The sequence below is a fragment of the Penicillium antarcticum genome, assembly GCF_028974205.1.
Source record: "Penicillium antarcticum strain IBT 31339 chromosome Unknown utg000009l_segment0_segment0, whole genome shotgun sequence".
NCBI lineage: Eukaryota > Fungi > Ascomycota > Eurotiomycetes > Eurotiales > Aspergillaceae > Penicillium > Penicillium antarcticum.
Window position 1 is genome coordinate 5,849,161 of NW_026695307.1, and position 16,265 is coordinate 5,865,425.

Consider the following 16,265-nt stretch of genomic DNA (forward strand, 5'->3'; position numbering starts at 1 on the left):
ATTAACAACTTGCGTATGTATAGTTAGACAAACAAATTTTTAAAGTCATTGCTACTCAGCTACTCTATCACTTGCTACATATGTCTCAATATTCACAGCATGACCAAGGTCATTGTTCTAGTGAGACGCTTTGTTTTCAAAAGTAGCTACGTAACCCGAGGAGCACAAACACATCAAAGCCCATCTTTAAACAGGTTCTCCATTCTTCAAGCAACTACCACGGTCATTTAATCAACTGATGATATAAATGCCTTCTCTCATGGATCTCCCCATGGAGCTTCAAGCCTCCATAATCGAACTCGTTCTCGGCGCATCCCACCATCCGTCCAATTAAAGTCAAATCGTAGCCAGCTCGATATTCTGAAAATTGGCTACCCTATCCCACTGAGATGGGATTTTTGGCAGCCATGGTATGAAAACAGCAAGTCGTATAGCTCTTCAAGAAGTCTCTCCCTGCTATTAACAACCAGCAAATATCGATCGAGACCAATGCTGCGCTAGCTCGAATGAAAGACGAAACCGTCAAACTTGACATATCCATCCTAAACGAAAGAGACATGTTCTACACCTGGCCGGCCATATCACAACTCACAATCCGTGTGTCGAAAGTCTATGTAGACGTGCGCCTTTTTGGAAACATGGTGCCATACGAGAAACGTCAACAAGGAGGTTGTGGCGGTAGCTATGGCTGTTATACGTCTATTTATGCATCGCTCATGAGATTTCTCGACCACGGCCCCATGAATGGAATGGAGGAAGCATCACGACAAGTTTGGTCTACAGATCGTGGGATTACCATCGATACACTTGTTCTTGACTTTACATCAGCAGAAAGCGAGCTTCTATTTGCTTTGGACAGCTTCACGCACGGGGACTGGGTTGGTATTGATTTTGATCATCATAATCCCCGGCCGCTCAATGACCCTATTCTGAAGTACAAAACCCGTCCGAACTATATAATGGTTTGGATACATGGGAAGTTACTGCAACTCACTGAAATGAACTTCCACTCTGCGCAATTTAGAGCGATTATCTATAAGCGTGTTGGAAGGATCCATACACTTGTTAATGGGAAGCTGGTCTGTATGGTTGATCTTGATAATCGCTTGTCGAAAATGGATTTCTCCGAGACAGCACTTACTTGGGCCATTTGATGAGTGAAGATCGGCTGAATGGGTTTCGGGAGTGGAAGAAGAAGGCGCTGTCGAAGAGGGTGGCACTTGGTTTCGCAGGTATATTCGCTGAGAAGGAGCAGTCTTCGGCTAAGGCCGAGTGAGTGTAGATCTATATCTCGCTTTGGTTGGTCGGGATTTGCCGCTGTTTGATCGAGCTGTTTAGTGATCGGCTCTTTGCTTTACAGTACCAATCTTACAAGTATGTGGGCTTGGGTGGGCTTAGAAGGTCTCTTGCATTTGCTGATCAACATATTGTATGTTTTGAGGTTTGAGGATGTATATGTAGAGGGTTAGTTAGTCAAGCAATGCTTTCAGATCGATCAACAAATATATACCCGATACTCAAAGCGAAATGATTCATGTAACGCTACTTAAACACACTCCAGAACAACCACGAAATCAACTCTCAGACCGACAATCTCACAAATGCCTCATTTCGGATAATCAACGGCCGTGACATATTAAAATGGTCCGTGCCAAACAAAAAAAAAAAAGCAACGGTTCGCAACACCACCCATGTCAGTGGCTTGAGCACACAGCAAGGGGGACGGAAAGGCTAAACAAGGCGACGTGTAAAAGATCATCGCCGCTAAGTTCCAAGCTACAATTACAGAACAAACCTCGGGATATAGAATGAAAGTTTCTGGGGAATCTCGCTCGGTGAGCAAAACTGGTTGGCTCTTCCCCAGTCCTCCGCATATCCAGGGAAGCGGGGGAATGTCACATCAGGCTACACGCACATATTGAAACAGAATAAGTATATGCGCACCTGATTCTAGACATATGATCCCAACCTTGGAAAAATCCATGACCGCTCCACTCTAGACAACCAGTCGCAATAGCAAACCACGGGCCTGAAACATTTTCAATTTAACTTTCCAGCGTAACGCAGAGACCGGCAAAGTCCAAATGAGAAAAACAGAGAGAAGGGAAAAAGGAAATAAACGGACATCGGCCCACGCCGTCTCACCAGGCAATACGCTGGAAAGTCCCGAGTCGTGGCCGAACCCACCTCGGCGTCAGCCAACGAGGCCATAGGATGCCGTGCTTGGTTCCCGTTCTGGGAAAATGACCGTAGTCGGGGGCCCCCGGACTAGTATGCAAGCTCGGGACTCCTCCCCCAATGAGTTTCTCTCTCTGCGCTAAGTGGATTTACCCGGGTAATTGCGAGAGAATGTCGCAGTCGGCTAGGCAAAATTACGATGACTGTCAGGGTTGTTCGGGATATACAGAGCCGAGACGCATTCCACAATGTTTTGTGGGTTAATCTGGGGACGGAAAAAACTTGTTCATTGACCCCCTTTTCGTTTTTTTGTACAGGAACCACATGTACCTTATTCTTTTCTATCTGCGTTATAGATAGCCAAGTCTTCTTGAAACTCTCTTTCTCTCAAGACGCCGAGAAACGCCACTGCCGTCCCGAGTGCAGGGAATCAGCCGACTTTTTTCTGTCCACCCGAACACGGCTTCAGGCCGGGTTCAGGGCTAGAAATACAGCGCTTGACTACTTCAGGCCTAGTACTGTCACCCTCGTGGCCGATTCCCCGGATCCCGTCAGGCTTGCCGGGTGGTTGACCAATCAAAAAGAGGCAAGTGGTGTAGCTGGGGAGATGACCAACCAATTAAAGGTGTTACATAAGCCTGGGGTTGCAAACGGGGTCTTGGCAGCCCTGTATACCAAGTGTATCTTCCCTTTGTATTTCAGTTCATTAAGCCATATCCCGCATGAGCGTGGTTTATTAGATGGGTCTGATATTTACCTGTGCACATTTTGCCTATATATTCACCCCTCCCTCCGTTCCCAGCTCTCCTGATCGTCTTCCCTTTTCCCTTTTCACTTGCCCCCTCTGGGATCAACATTCACCATGTTTGTCGTGGGGAATATCTACGTGATCGCGGCCGTGTCCGTCATTGGCGGTGCGCTGTTTGGTTTTGATATCTCGTCCATGTCGGCGATTATCAGTACTCCTGCCTACAAATGTTACTTCAACCATGGACCTAATGGTCCCCCGTTCAATGATGAACCCGACTGCTCTGGTCTTAGCTCGCTGGAGCAGGGTGGTGTCACTGCAGCTATGCCTGGTGGCTCTTGGCTTGGTGCCTTGATTTCGGGTTTCATTTCGGATCGTCTGGGTCGCAAGTATTCTATCATGGTTGGTTGTGTTATCTGGTATGTGCTGGCATTATCATGGGTGTTTTCTTCGAATAAATGCACTTTTGCTAACACAATTTTTTTTAATAGGGTTATTGGCTCCATTATCATCTGTGCGTCCCAGAACATGGGTATGCTCATCGCTGGTCGTATCATCAACGGTCTCAGTGTCGGTATCGAGTCCGCTCAGGTCCCTGTTTACATCTCTGAGATTGCACCTCCCTCCAAGCGTGGTCGTCTCGTTGGTTCTCAGCAGTGGGCTATTACATGGGGTATCCTCATCATGTACTAGTAAGTAGTACCGCCTTGATGCACCTATTTACCTCTCTTTACACTTTTTCCGTTCATACATCACGGACAACACACTAACCCTCATTCCTCCAGCATCTCCTTCGGCTGCTCCTACATCGGAGGCAAGCTCCCAACCGACTACAGCGAATCCGTCTTCCGCATTCCCTGGGGTGTCCAAATGGTCCCCGCCGTACTCCTCTTCTTCGGAATGATGATCCTCCCCGAATCCCCCCGCTGGCTCGCCCGCCACGACCGCTGGGAAGAAGCCCAATCCGTCCTAGCCCTAGTCCACGGCAAAGGCGACGCCAACAGCCCCTTCGTCGTTGCTGAGATGCAGGAAATCCGCGACATGTGCGAGTTTGAACGCGAAAACAAGGACGTCTCTTACATGGAACTCTTCCGCCCCAAAATGGTCCACCGCACCATGACCGGTATCTGGTGTCAGATCTGGTCCCAGCTCACTGGTATGAACGTCATGATGTACTACATTACCTATGTCTTCTCCATGGCCGGTTACGAAGGCGACGCTACCCTGCTCGCCTCCTCTATCCAGTACATCATCAACGTCGTCATGACCGTCCCCGCCTTGATCTGGGTTGATCGCTGGGGTCGTCGTCCTACTCTCCTCATTGGTGCTACGTTTATGATGATCTGGATGTTCGCCAACGCTGGTATCATGGGCAAGTACGGTGTCATCGTGCCGGGCGGTATCAAGGGTGTTGCTGAGGAATCGATGAGACTCTCCGGTGCCCCTGCTAAGGGTCTTATTGCTTGCACATACCTCTTCGTCGCTTCCTACGCGCCTACTTGGGGCCCTGTCTCGTGGGTCTACCCTCCTGAGCTGTACCCCCTGCGTGTGCGTGGTAAGGCTGTTGCGTTGGCTACGTCAGCTAACTGGGCGTTTAATACTGCGCTTGGTCTGTTTGTGCCCTCTGCGTTTGCCAATATCCGTTGGCAGACTTACATCATCTTTGGTGTCTTCTTGTTTGTTATGCTGCTTCATGTTTACTTCCTTTTCCCTGAGACTGCTGGTAAGACTCTTGAGGAGACAGAGCAGATCTTTGAGGATCCTAATGGTATTCCTTACATTGGAACTCCTGCTTGGAAGACTACTCATGATACAAAGCGCACTGTTGCTGCTGAGTCGGGAGATGTCGAGATTCTTGGAGAGAAGTTGGCTGGTAGTGAGAAGCGGGGTGCTTCGCATGCTGAGGTTGTTCCTAAGACCGCCTAAGTGTGTGGCTGTTTTGGATTCAATTTATCTTATCTCTTAGTTTCATTTTGATCTTGGATCACTTTGGGCTTTGTAAATACTGATGGCTAGTGCTATCATAATGACTATTTTTTTTTTTTTTTTTTTGACGTTACTTCTAATGAATATCCTTTATTTGCAGCAACCTCCTTTAAGAACTTGTCTGTGGCATACATTATGAGATACACATCCCAAAACCTTTCAGAATTTGGATTCCAATTACCGTTGAGCTAGCCGAACTTGTTTGAATTTCGCTTCTATTGAAGATCAAGTTGAAGTGGATAGTTTTGCATAGCACCAGGATAGCGAACGCCCTTGCCCCCAACACAAGCAAAACAGCAGATATAAGAGCGAGTCAAAGATATAAATCAACCACTCATAGATACCAATCCTGCCCCATAGCATACTTAACAACCCTAAAGATTGAACAAGCCATAATCAAGGCCCTGATAATATAAGGCGGATTTAGATGCTGTTTCCACTTGACACCTTCAACAGTCGACTACCGAGTCATCCGCTTCTCAAAAATAACCGAAACGAGAATAAATATCCCAAACAGAACAACCTGATTCACAAGACCGGCAATGGTAATCCCCATCGCCGTTCCAGCCAGTGATTCCGCTCCAGTTCCCGGAACAAGGAATGAACTCACGTTACTAGCCATAAAAGTCCCCGAGAGCCAGTTTATGCGGATGAGGGAGTATTTCTCTGCGTTAAAGTTTCGGATTAGTCGGCCAAGGGTCATGTATATTGAGGCGGCGAACAGGACTGGGTCCAGGAGGATGAAGACGTTTTGGATGCAGTAGGCTGTTAGCTCCGACGTATCCTTGCAGCATAATGCTCGTGCTGTGTATCAGAGTGTTTTGTAAAGACGTGTTGATGAGAACACTTACAGAAGCGATACAGAATGAGAGGCAGAAGCGAAATCGGGACTTCCAGGGTTTCCAGCTGTGGAATACTGTCGTGGCGGTGAATAGGACAAGGAAGATGACAGATGCTGCTTGGGATGGCACGTATTGCCAGAGGTAGTAGTCATCTTTGTAGGGGTTAAGTTAAGGCTGGGGTGTTTTGGAAGAAGAAAAGGAATGGTATAATGGCTCATTTTATATATTTTATATCTTTCGGGCATGGCCATGGCCGCGCCTCGCATACTTGCAAGATTGCTGAATCTGGAGACACGAGAACGAGGATTTTGCTCCGCTCTGACTTGGTGATAGTACGTCGAATATGTCTAAAGTAAGTCATTCAGGGCAAGAGACTAGTGAAGTGCGAGTATAAATTAGATCAAACGTGGCTCGGTAAGTAATATTAAATTCTGATGCATCTCTGGAAGACTTCTTGAACCAATTAAAAGTTCGTCGTACTCGCACTTCAGCGTGGATTTTGGTGGCAATGGCCCACGCTGCTATATATGCGTACTTGCCCGCAGAACATCGGAGACAAGATTGACATGTTTTGTCTCTAGATCTGACTTGAATAAAATCACCTCGGTCAAGTATAGAACTGATTATTCCGGTGAACTTATAGCTACGACGTCCCGTATGTAGGCTCTTTCGTTGGTTATGGGACCAGGCCATAACCCTATGCAAGGCTTCTACATATTTGAGCAGGTTTATTGTTATTACAAAAGCTTCTCTCCAATGCCTGAATAGACTAGAGCTCTGCACCGACAAATGTACTGTTTGAAGAACTCACGTGCCACTACATAGTTTTGTTGACGTCCTCTAGTTCTTCTTTTCGAGGCGTTGTTTTCGGGTTCCCTGGGCTCCTCCAGATCGATCTCATCTTTCCCTCTGCCAATTACAGTATGAAAAATGTCAAGAGAATCTTTTGATGTTTTCTTTGTTCTTAATCTGCTTGCAAAATCAGTCGGGATTAAAATCCGTACCCCCTGATTATTAACCTTGGATGTTTGTTCGTTTTTTTCTTTCTCAATTGCCCGTAACCAATCCATATGCCCTAATTACTTCAATAGGAAAAGTACTCCAGGTACTCCGTGGGTATAGCTCGAATGTATGTCACCTCGAGGTAGTACCTAACAAGTCAACTTTGACTAGCCTGAAGCGGGACTGCCGAGGTAGATATGATGTCATTTATCGAAATTTGTGATTAATTCATGAAATGATCCATTCTCTTGAACATAGACAGGCACATATATTCTGTAGATATAGAATTGTAATATATGTTTCGAGTGGTCTCGTACCCTCATTCAAGGCCCATTGCCAATCCAACGGGCTTGCGAGGAACTTCTTTGTAGCGGACAAATGCCAAGAGTTTCCGCGAGCTCAGTGGAGCCAACCCCTGGGAAAAAAAGCTGATCTCTGATCTCTGATCTTCCCTTCTTATCCGATGGTTCCGACGTCGACTGTCGACTTTCTGGTTTCTTTTCTTGTCAACTCTTCACACTTAGGTTCCGTCATCGAGCACGTGAGCTCGAATCCCCGAGTCGCATCGTCTTCATCCGAATACGAGATACAGCACAATCATGGTTCGTCCGCGGGGAAGCTCAGCCCTGGGCGTAGATATCAGAGGCGACACCAGCGCACCAGCAATGTCAACAATGAACGAAGTCAGCCCAATTGAACCCACCTCCCCGGATCTCAAGGTACGCGCGGCTACATCTCAATCCTGGTCCCGCGCGCATCACGCAGACTGACACCTCGGCAGCAATTCGATGCTCGCAATGCAGACAAACCCGCCGGCAAGGCACAGCCCAAGCGCCGTCGAGCTCGGTCTCTCCTCCACCTGTTTGCTGATACCTGTCTGCGATACACCTGGCTCTTGCCGCTGGTCATTATGCTGTTCCTGCTCGGCGTGTATGCCATTAATCCCACCACGTCGAACCCCATGCACAGCGCTATCTTCCTCTCGTACCCGCAGCCCCCGAAGACACCTGGTGGCCCGATCATGTACGGAAAGGGGAAGAAGGATATCGCTTTCGTGGCCTTCTACACCGTTGTGCTGTCTTTCACACGCGAGTTCATCATGCAGCAGATGATTCGTCCTTTCGCTGTTTGGTGCGGTATCCGTGGTAAGGGAAAGACTGCGCGGTTCATGGAGCAGATGTATACGGCAGTCTACTTCGGAGTGTTCGGACCATTCGGTCTGTTCGTGATGAAGCGTTCGGCCATCTGGTACTTCAACACGACCGCCATGTTTGAGGGATTCCCCCACCGAGAGCACGAGGCGTACTTCAAGGCCTATTACCTCCTCGAGGCAAGTTACTGGGCCCAGCAGGCTATCGTGCTGCTTCTGCAGCTCGAGAAGCCCCGCAAGGACTTCAAGGAATTGGTCGGTCACCACATCATCACGCTCGCGCTTATCGGCCTGAGCTACCGCTTCCATTTCACCTACATGGGTCTGGCGGTCTACATCACGCACGACATCTCCGATTTCTTCCTGGCAACCTCCAAGACACTGAACTACCTTGACGCATTCATCACCCCGCCCTACTTCGCCATGTTCGTCGGCTGGTGGATCTACCTGCGCCACTTCCTGAACCTGAAGATCCTCTGGGCCGTCCTGACCGAGTTCCGCACTGTCGGTCCCTTCGAATTGAACTGGGAGACCCAGCAGTACAAGTGCTGGATCAGCCAGTATATCACCTTCGGTCTGCTGGCCAGTCTCCAGGCCGTCAACCTCTTCTGGCTTTTCCTCATCCTCCGCATCCTGGCCAACTACATCTTCACCAGCGTTGCCAAGGACGAGCGCAGCGACGATGAAGACGAGGAAGAGGAGGAGGTCGATGCCGCTAATGATACGAAGGTCATCGCCACTGGCACTGACCAGTCTGCTAAGGAGAACCACGCTCCCCAGGTCCTTGTCAACGGTGAGCCCGTTGCCGAGCAGCGTGGTCGTCGCACACGAAGCCGTAAGGCGTGAGTGTGAGTGTACACACCCTCCCCCGTGGCTTCTGTCGGTGCCATTGCCCCCAGTTCCCACGCGGGGCTTTTTCAACCGTGTTATAGTTATATTTTATACTTTGGTCGGGTTTCCGGATGTTGTTTCTGGATGTGTTGATATGCTGTTATGTATTGTTTGAGCTCGTTTCCGCCAGGTAGATTAGCCCTATAGAAGAGCGGGCGCGGGCGCTTGTTTTGACGAGCACATGAATTAAAAGAATTCTCCTTTGGGGATGTTAATATTCTAGTTATTCTTCACTCGTCACAAAATCGTAGATTGAACATTGAATCCTTATACAAGAATTCTTAAGGGAGTTCGTGGATCGAGATAACCTACAACTTGTACCGTTGTTTATGGCGGCAAGACTTGGAATCGGTTGAAAGGTAATATGCTGGCATGATCATTTATCTCACATCTCTTCACTAGTACATGTACAAGTATAGTACAAGTATAGAAATACATCAAACATTAGAATTGGCGCTCGATGCATTCGGTCGTGTGATGGGTTAGGGCTGGCTTTAGGACTTGTCCTCGTCCTTCTTTTCGTCCTTGGATTCGGACTCGTCCATCTTGTTATCCTGCTTGGAGTCGTTCTTCTCTTCCTTCTTGGCTTCTACCTTACCTTCCTTGTCCTCCTTCTTGTCCTCCTTCTTGTCCTCCTTCTTATCCTCCTTATCCTCGGCGTCCTTCTTTTCTTCCTTGGGCTCTTCCTGCTCCTTCTTCTCCTCACCACCCTGAGCATCCTTATCCTCCCCCTTAGGAGCATCCTCAGAAGCCTCTACCTTCTCATCCCCCTTCTCAGCACGCTCCTCCTTATGCTCATCCCCATGAGCATCATGATGTCCATGTCCCTCAGACGCCGAAGGCCAAAGATAAAAGACCATGGGGCCAGTGATAGCAACGGAACCGAACAGCCTAAAAGATGCTGTTAGCAACAACCTCAATGGATCGAAAGTATTGACGAAAAACTCACCAAGGCAAGTCACTAGACGCATGACCCTGCTCATGACTCCCACCAGTAGAATTGAACCGACGACCGAGAGCCTGCGCAGACCGACGGACCACAGGCGCAGCACGGAAAGACTGGGCTGCAGTTGCAGCGCGGAAGATTGAACGGCGTGCGAAGACCATTGTGATTGTAGAGTGTACTGTAGAGTGTACAGAAGCTCGGGTTCGCAGACGCGAATTGAGTGGGAGGGATAGAGAATATGGAAAGCGTGATAGGTGGGTGAAAGTGAAGGTGAACTCAGGGAGTTCGGAGTACGGGGAATGCCATGCACTGTCCATCGTAAGACCGCTTTCTGCTTGTTTCCGAGATGGTCTGTGCGAGGTGATGTAATGTTGGGGCTGGGGGGTATTCGGTACTTGTTTTATGCAGCGGATTTGGCTGTGGAGGGTGGTTTAGGGTACATGGGAGCTATTGGGAGTTTGTCTCACTATACTGTGGTATCTGGCTATGTTTTCGAAGGGATTTGTTTAATATCTTTTAGATGTGGAGATTGGCCATAGCTGACTATCAGATCATCAGATTAGAGGACTTGGGTCTTCATTGGGGAATTGAGGCTATTTGAATATCAGCGACTAATTGATCTTCAAAACCGAGCTCAGTCTTGGGAATAAGAGTAAATATCCCCCGAAGTACGAATGCGATGTTGAGGTCCTCTTTATACCTCGAAAGTTCAATACCCGACCCGCTTCGTGGCCTCAGGCAAAAGATTTCTATTGACACCTCAGGTGTCAACACCCCACGTTGCGGCGATCCAAAGCTACACGCGCTCACTTCGATCTCCTCATTCAGCTCCCTACACCTTCCCAGTCCACATTACCACTCACAAGCCTTGTCGAAATGGCTGACCGCCAAATCACCCAGCAGACTATCTTCAGCCTGCTGGCGAAGCTCGACGATCCCGACGCCGACCTGCGCTACATGTCCTTGAACGATCTATACGGCATCCTCACAAACCCAAACTCCTCATTTCTCTCACATGACCGAGGCACATCAACCAAGCTTGCTGAAGGCCTGCTCAAAGCTCTGGATGATCAGCATGGTGACGTGCAGAACCAGGCGCTCAAATGGTACGTGCTGGCTTTGATCAACTTTGATACTGCAGATCCTAACAAAAATGAAACAGTCTTGGACCATTAGCCGTTCGCCTTCCATTCGAATCCCTCACACCTCTGCTCGAGCAGTTGGCCAACTTGACCTCCTCCCAAACGATAGACACTTCCATTCCTAACACCGCCCTTCGCGTCATTGTCGACACCCTCCCCCGTCCTCAGGCAGGCCAGCCTGCATCGCAAAATGCTACCACAGCCTACTCCGCAGTCTCAAAGGTTCTGGTTCCCCGATTGACTGGCCCGACACCATCGGCTTCAGGGCGCCGCGGCTCACTCGTGAAGGGAATGATGGAGAAGGATCCGTCCAAGGGTTTTAGCAGCGATGCTATTGACGTGCTCATCAAGGTTGTCACTTGTTTCGGTCCCCTACTTCAGGAGACTGAGCTGGTTGCCCTCCAGGCATCCGTCATGGCCATTATCCAAAACGATACTGCGGGAACTGTTGTCACCAAGCGTGCTCTGACTGCTATCTCTGCTCTCGTGCTTCACTTTTCTGATACTCAGCTCAACAGCTTCGTGTCTAATTTGAGTGCGACCATGTCTTCGTCTAAGATTTCCATGGTGCAGCGTCGGCATTTGATCGCTGCCATTGGCGTCATTGCTAGAACTGCTCCTGCCAAATTCGGTCCTCATCTTGATACTCTTGCTCCGTTTGTCTTTTCTGTTGTTGGAGAGGATAATATCTTCAAGGAGAATTGAGTTGCTTGCTCCCATGACTTGATCTGTGCCAGGAAGGGCTACCCCGTGCAGAAGCATATGCAAAACTCCGAGGAACCGAGACTGACCTATCCGGGTCTGACCTACTCTGTGAGACCTATATTGTCATCTATAGATCTCTAGATCCTCTTGTTCGTAACATACCTTGCTCACCAACGCAACGTACTGCACCGGATACTGCCAAACCAAAATGCCTAAAGTGGCAGATACGGACTTAACGATACCCACGTTGATATTGAATATGAAAAGCTGCATACAATTTGCTCAGTCTACTTGTTCTTGTGTTAAGTAGAGTCGAAGTGACCGAAATGGCTTGCAGCTTCCAGTTGCTCACCCTCACTCGCTCTTTCCTCCCGTGTAATTCAACCTCGCCCATTTCTCACTTTCCCGCCTCTCGTACCATTCTCGCCTTTTCTCCCACATCTCCAGTTGAACATCAATATCAACTTATACTCCTACTCTCAACATGCGTACTTACAGTCTGGCCCTTCTGCCATTGGCAGGTTGTGTATTTGCCGGATTATTCGGCGACGGCCCAGTCTATACTGTGCCTCCCGATCAGTCCCAGATCGAAGAAGCAGTTGAGGCAGCTGTGAACATTCGCGATGTTCCCAACAATGTCGACTACCGTTGCGGTCCCAAGATTGGCAAATGCCCTATCGATACATGCTGCTCCGCCGCAGGTATATGTCAAGAGCTTTGCAGATTGAATGGGTCGCTGACGATGAGATCATAGGCTTCTGTGGCACATCCAAGGCGCACTGTCGTTCTCCAGATTGCAAGATCGACTACGGCCATTGTGACGCTCACAAGTCACCTTATGGACCTCCTACCAAAGACATCGTCCGTCCTCACATCGGTCAAATCCCATATGGCCCGAAGGAGATTCGCTCATGTGCTATCCCCGGAACCATTGCGTTAACCTTCGATGATGGCCCTACCCGTTATACTGGTGATCTGCTGGATTTGCTTGACAAATATGATGCAAAGGCAACGTTCTTCATCACCGGCATCAACAATGGCAAGGGCCAGATCGATGACTTCAGCTTGCCTTGGGCATCTTTGATCGAACGCATGCAATCCAGTGGCCACCAAATCGCCAGTCACACTTGGTCGCACGAGGATCTCAGCAAGATCACCCCATCACAGCGCCGTGACCAGCTGGAGAAGAATGAAGCAGCTCTGCGAAACATCATCGGCAGCTTCCCTACCTACATGCGTCCTCCATATTCCAGTTGCGCTCCTGACACAGACTGTGGGGTTGACGTGGGCAAGCTTGGATACCACATCGTAATGTACGACATCGACACTGATGATTACAAGAATGATAGTCCAGAACTTATCCAGCGGTCAAAGGACATCTTCGATCATGCAGTTTACGCTGGCGACCCACACACCAAGTCTTGGCTTGTCATTGCTCATGATGCACACGAGCAGACTGTCCACAATCTCACAGAACACATGCTCAAAACCATGAAGAGACTTGGCTATCACGGCATCACTGTTGGTGACTGTCTCCGTGATCCACGACCACTGTGGTACCGGAAGGATACCCGGATGCCCACCCACAAGAAGAAGCCAAAGAAGACTGCCTCTGCTGATCCCAACAAACCCATCTCTTTTGACGGCTCCTGTGGTTCCAATTACACTTGTATGGGATCTACATTTGGTTATTGTTGCGGGAGCACCAGTTCCTGTGGAAACACTACCACTTATTGTGGCACCGGCTGTCAGAAGGATGCCGGTTATTGTGCCGTCGAGGCTCCATCCAATGGCGATGCATGGGATCCAAAGGTTCATACCAAGGGGAAGAAATCGGAAGCAGACGGTAGCTCCCGAACGATTGGTACCGCAGCTGTGATATCTTTGTTCCTTGCGCTGATCGTCGCGACGTGGATTGGATGAATGATCCTGACCTTGGAATCAGATTGGATGTGCTGTTACCTTGAGTCGCCGTCAGGATTATAGCTGTTATACTTTTACACATTGTTATCTCCCTGAGAGAATCTGCAGGCGGGGCAGAGAAAGGATAGAATTCATGAATGGCGCCAGTCAACTACTAACTTCGAGACTAAAATAAGTTGTCTGGCTTCTTCATTCAACTCTAGTGATGATGCATGTAGAAATAGATGTAATACTTGCCTTTGATATCCAGACTAGCTGAAGAAGTCTCGCCACAAATCATCGTTACGTAGCACCCAGCTCCTCACTCGAAGTCACTCCATACAAATGAAGCCGCATAGACATATAAAGATAGACATACAGCCCCCAAGGATCACATATAAACCAATACAAATAAAAAGCAAGAAGTAAGAGACATGACAGTAACAAAGCAAAGCAGCACGCCGAGAACATTCTCTCGAGGGGTATAAGAATAGCACAAAACATACTCAAGAAAATTGTAATGAACTCCCCCCCCCCTAATAAATCAGAGATCAGAGAACAAGAAGAAGCAAACATAAAAAGAACAAGCACGAGGCAAATCGGTCATCCCCTTCTAGTGCTTTACTTCCGAACGATCTTCAACAACGGCGCAATCCTAGCCCTCTTACTCAATCCCACGCGCATGGGCACAGTACTCCGCGCCGAGATGGGACTGTGTTTACCAGGTCCTTTGCCAGCATTCTGGTTCTGGTTTTGGGGCGTTTCAACGGGTTTGAAGGCTGGCTTGGAGGGTGTTTGGGGTGTTTGGGGTGTTTCATTGGTGATGGGATTAGACCCGGACGTTGCTTCAGGTTGAAGTTGAGGGTCTTGGTCTTGCTTTTGGACCTCGGGCGTATGCTTGTTATTGCCATTGCTGGTGGGAACGGCATTTGGACTGGTGTTGACCACGACTGAGACTTTTGGAGTTGGGGTTTCCGTGCTTGTGTGTGTTTCCACTGCCTCGGGTGCTGGTACCGGAGTTTCTGCGGCTGGCTTCTTGCGTTTGCGTCCGCGCTTTTGGGAGGTTAATCGGTCGTCGTTTTGGATCGGTTGTGGGGTGTTTTCTTTGCATTTCGTTTGAGCTGCCTTGGAATCCACGGTTGTGGGGTTTATGTCCTTGCTCGGGACTGCCGTTTCAGGGATGGTCTCGTTAGGAAGTGGCTCGGCTTCGATGGGCTTTGTATCTACCCATATCACTTCATCCTCTTTTTCGGCGGCTGACTTAGGTGCCGGTGTCGCCTTTTCCTTCTTCGTCTTCTTCTTTTTGAGCTCCTTTGGTTCCGATTTTCTGGGCTTGACAACTGGTTCTAAATCCTCTTCATTAGTCTCATCAGAGACTCCTCCTGAGATTGGGGTGTTGAGTTCCGTAGTTTGTTCACTATCGGATGGATGAATCGCACCATTTGCACTAGGCTGCCTGAACTCGTGGTCTCGGGAAAACGCCAGCTCATCATCATCGTCATCGCTGTCTGGGATCGCTTCCTTCTTTGTACGTCCTCGCCTTTTCTTTGGCGCGGGGGTTACGATGGGCACAGGTGCCGCTGGCAGTGAAAGCTCGTCAGGCGCGCTGTTCTGTGAGTGTTGCGCGGACATGAGACTAGTCCCAGTGGTGTCGCTCTTTAGTTCGCTCAATCGCGCAGATGCAACAGATGACATTGGCTCGGTATCATGGGGTGAATAAAAGTCCGGCTGGTAAGCGTTTTGCTGAGCAATTATCTGAGTTGGAATCGAAGTTGGGTTCTCTCGTTCCTTGAAACGAGGAAACGAGGCCACATCATGGGGAAAGCTTATGGGCATCGAGGCCACAGAATACGGAGTTAAGTCATAGATACCCTGTCTAGAGGAGAGCAATGACTGATTCGCGTTGCTATGCGTTTCAATTGGCGGCCCGGCATTGCCAAAGCTGTTGCCTTTCAGTTGACCCGGGCGAGGAAGAAAGCCATGATCAGCTTGGAAAGTTGCGTAGACAGACTCCATTGAGAATTGTGTGGCCGTGGATGGTAGCCGTTGGCCAGCAGTTGATAAATCGTCGTCCATCAGTCGTCTTTGCGCAAGACCAATCTCGGTCATCATACTCCCTGAACAATGGCAGAATTAGCATCCATGAAGTCGATTCGAGATGTAGTGCATTTCAATGGTGTTGTGTAACCAGAACTTACCAACTGATCCACTCTCACCCTCACTGTTCGAAGGAATCCATTTCTCCTCGCGCCGCTGCTGCGATGATGATAACATCGCATGGCTTCGATCCTGTGACTGGAGGAATTCATCAAAATTGATATTGAACTGTGGGAACATGCTCTCGTCCGCAGCAGTAGGAGCCTCGTTTACTGCATTGTGGGCTGCGTGTTTGGCGGGGGCACCGTCGTAGTGTTGTTGCTGCACAGCGGGCTCGTGTGCTTGGAGGGGGTCGACAGATGAGGGGGTATCCTCAAGCTGCTCTCCCTCGAGGGGTTCGTCCTCGTCGGAATCTTGAATGACTCGATCCCAGCTCATCAGGATTCAGCCCTGTTTGTGGAGGAGAGAAAGTGTGCCTATCATAACGCGTCCTTGACACGACATCACGTGATGATAAGAACTATGGCAATACACAAATCGATCAGTTGAATAGACAAACATATACATGGAGTAATTTGCGGCAGCCCATGTCATCTGCTTCTCATAATTTATTCTTTTGATCCAGTTTTGCAGATGACATTGATTGGAATCTCGAGATCAAGCAACGAGGTAAAAG

The 16,265-nt window shown here is 48.9% G+C and overlaps 8 protein-coding genes across 8 annotated transcripts; 5 read left to right on the forward strand and 3 right to left on the reverse strand.

Moving 5' to 3' along the window:
* Window positions 1-389: 389 nt before the first annotated feature.
* Window positions 390-1,154, forward strand: N7508_010554 (uncharacterized protein; the record flags this gene model as incomplete). Its single annotated transcript, XM_058468614.1, has 2 exons — window positions 390-410; window positions 435-1,154. 2 exons carry the CDS (start codon window positions 390-392, stop codon window positions 1,152-1,154), a joined length of 741 nt encoding a protein of 246 aa, XP_058316460.1.
* A 1,886-nt stretch (window positions 1,155-3,040) lies between these two features.
* On the forward strand, window positions 3,041-4,852 carry N7508_010555 (sugar porter family MFS transporter; the record flags this gene model as incomplete). Its single annotated transcript, XM_058468615.1, has 3 exons — window positions 3,041-3,345; window positions 3,418-3,618; window positions 3,712-4,852. The coding sequence occupies 3 exons, from the start codon at window positions 3,041-3,043 to the stop codon at window positions 4,850-4,852; spliced, it is 1,647 nt and encodes a 548-aa protein (XP_058316461.1).
* Window positions 4,853-5,372: 520 nt separating this feature from the next.
* Window positions 5,373-5,906, reverse strand: N7508_010556 (uncharacterized protein; the record flags this gene model as incomplete). The annotated part of the gene is made up of 3 exons (XM_058468616.1): window positions 5,373-5,716; window positions 5,764-5,828; window positions 5,884-5,906. 3 exons carry the CDS (start codon window positions 5,904-5,906, stop codon window positions 5,373-5,375), a joined length of 432 nt encoding a protein of 143 aa, XP_058316462.1.
* A 1,449-nt stretch (window positions 5,907-7,355) lies between these two features.
* N7508_010557 (TLC domain-containing protein) lies at window positions 7,356-8,752 on the forward strand (the record flags this gene model as incomplete). Its single annotated transcript, XM_058468617.1, has 2 exons — window positions 7,356-7,475; window positions 7,538-8,752. 2 exons carry the CDS (start codon window positions 7,356-7,358, stop codon window positions 8,750-8,752), a joined length of 1,335 nt encoding a protein of 444 aa, XP_058316463.1.
* Window positions 8,753-9,291: 539 nt separating this feature from the next.
* N7508_010558 (uncharacterized protein) lies at window positions 9,292-9,904 on the reverse strand (the record flags this gene model as incomplete). The annotated part of the gene is made up of 2 exons (XM_058468618.1): window positions 9,292-9,688; window positions 9,747-9,904. 2 exons carry the CDS (start codon window positions 9,902-9,904, stop codon window positions 9,292-9,294), a joined length of 555 nt encoding a protein of 184 aa, XP_058316464.1.
* A 715-nt stretch (window positions 9,905-10,619) lies between these two features.
* Window positions 10,620-11,590, forward strand: N7508_010559 (uncharacterized protein; the record flags this gene model as incomplete). Its single annotated transcript, XM_058468619.1, has 2 exons — window positions 10,620-10,849; window positions 10,906-11,590. 2 exons carry the CDS (start codon window positions 10,620-10,622, stop codon window positions 11,588-11,590), a joined length of 915 nt encoding a protein of 304 aa, XP_058316465.1.
* A 484-nt stretch (window positions 11,591-12,074) lies between these two features.
* Window positions 12,075-13,513, forward strand: N7508_010560 (chitin deacetylase CDA6; the record flags this gene model as incomplete). Its single annotated transcript, XM_058468620.1, has 2 exons — window positions 12,075-12,291; window positions 12,345-13,513. The coding sequence occupies 2 exons, from the start codon at window positions 12,075-12,077 to the stop codon at window positions 13,511-13,513; spliced, it is 1,386 nt and encodes a 461-aa protein (XP_058316466.1).
* A 600-nt stretch (window positions 13,514-14,113) lies between these two features.
* Window positions 14,114-16,027, reverse strand: N7508_010561 (uncharacterized protein; the record flags this gene model as incomplete). Its single annotated transcript, XM_058468621.1, has 2 exons — window positions 14,114-15,609; window positions 15,691-16,027. 2 exons carry the CDS (start codon window positions 16,025-16,027, stop codon window positions 14,114-14,116), a joined length of 1,833 nt encoding a protein of 610 aa, XP_058316467.1.
* Between the last annotated feature and the right edge of the window lie 238 nt (window positions 16,028-16,265).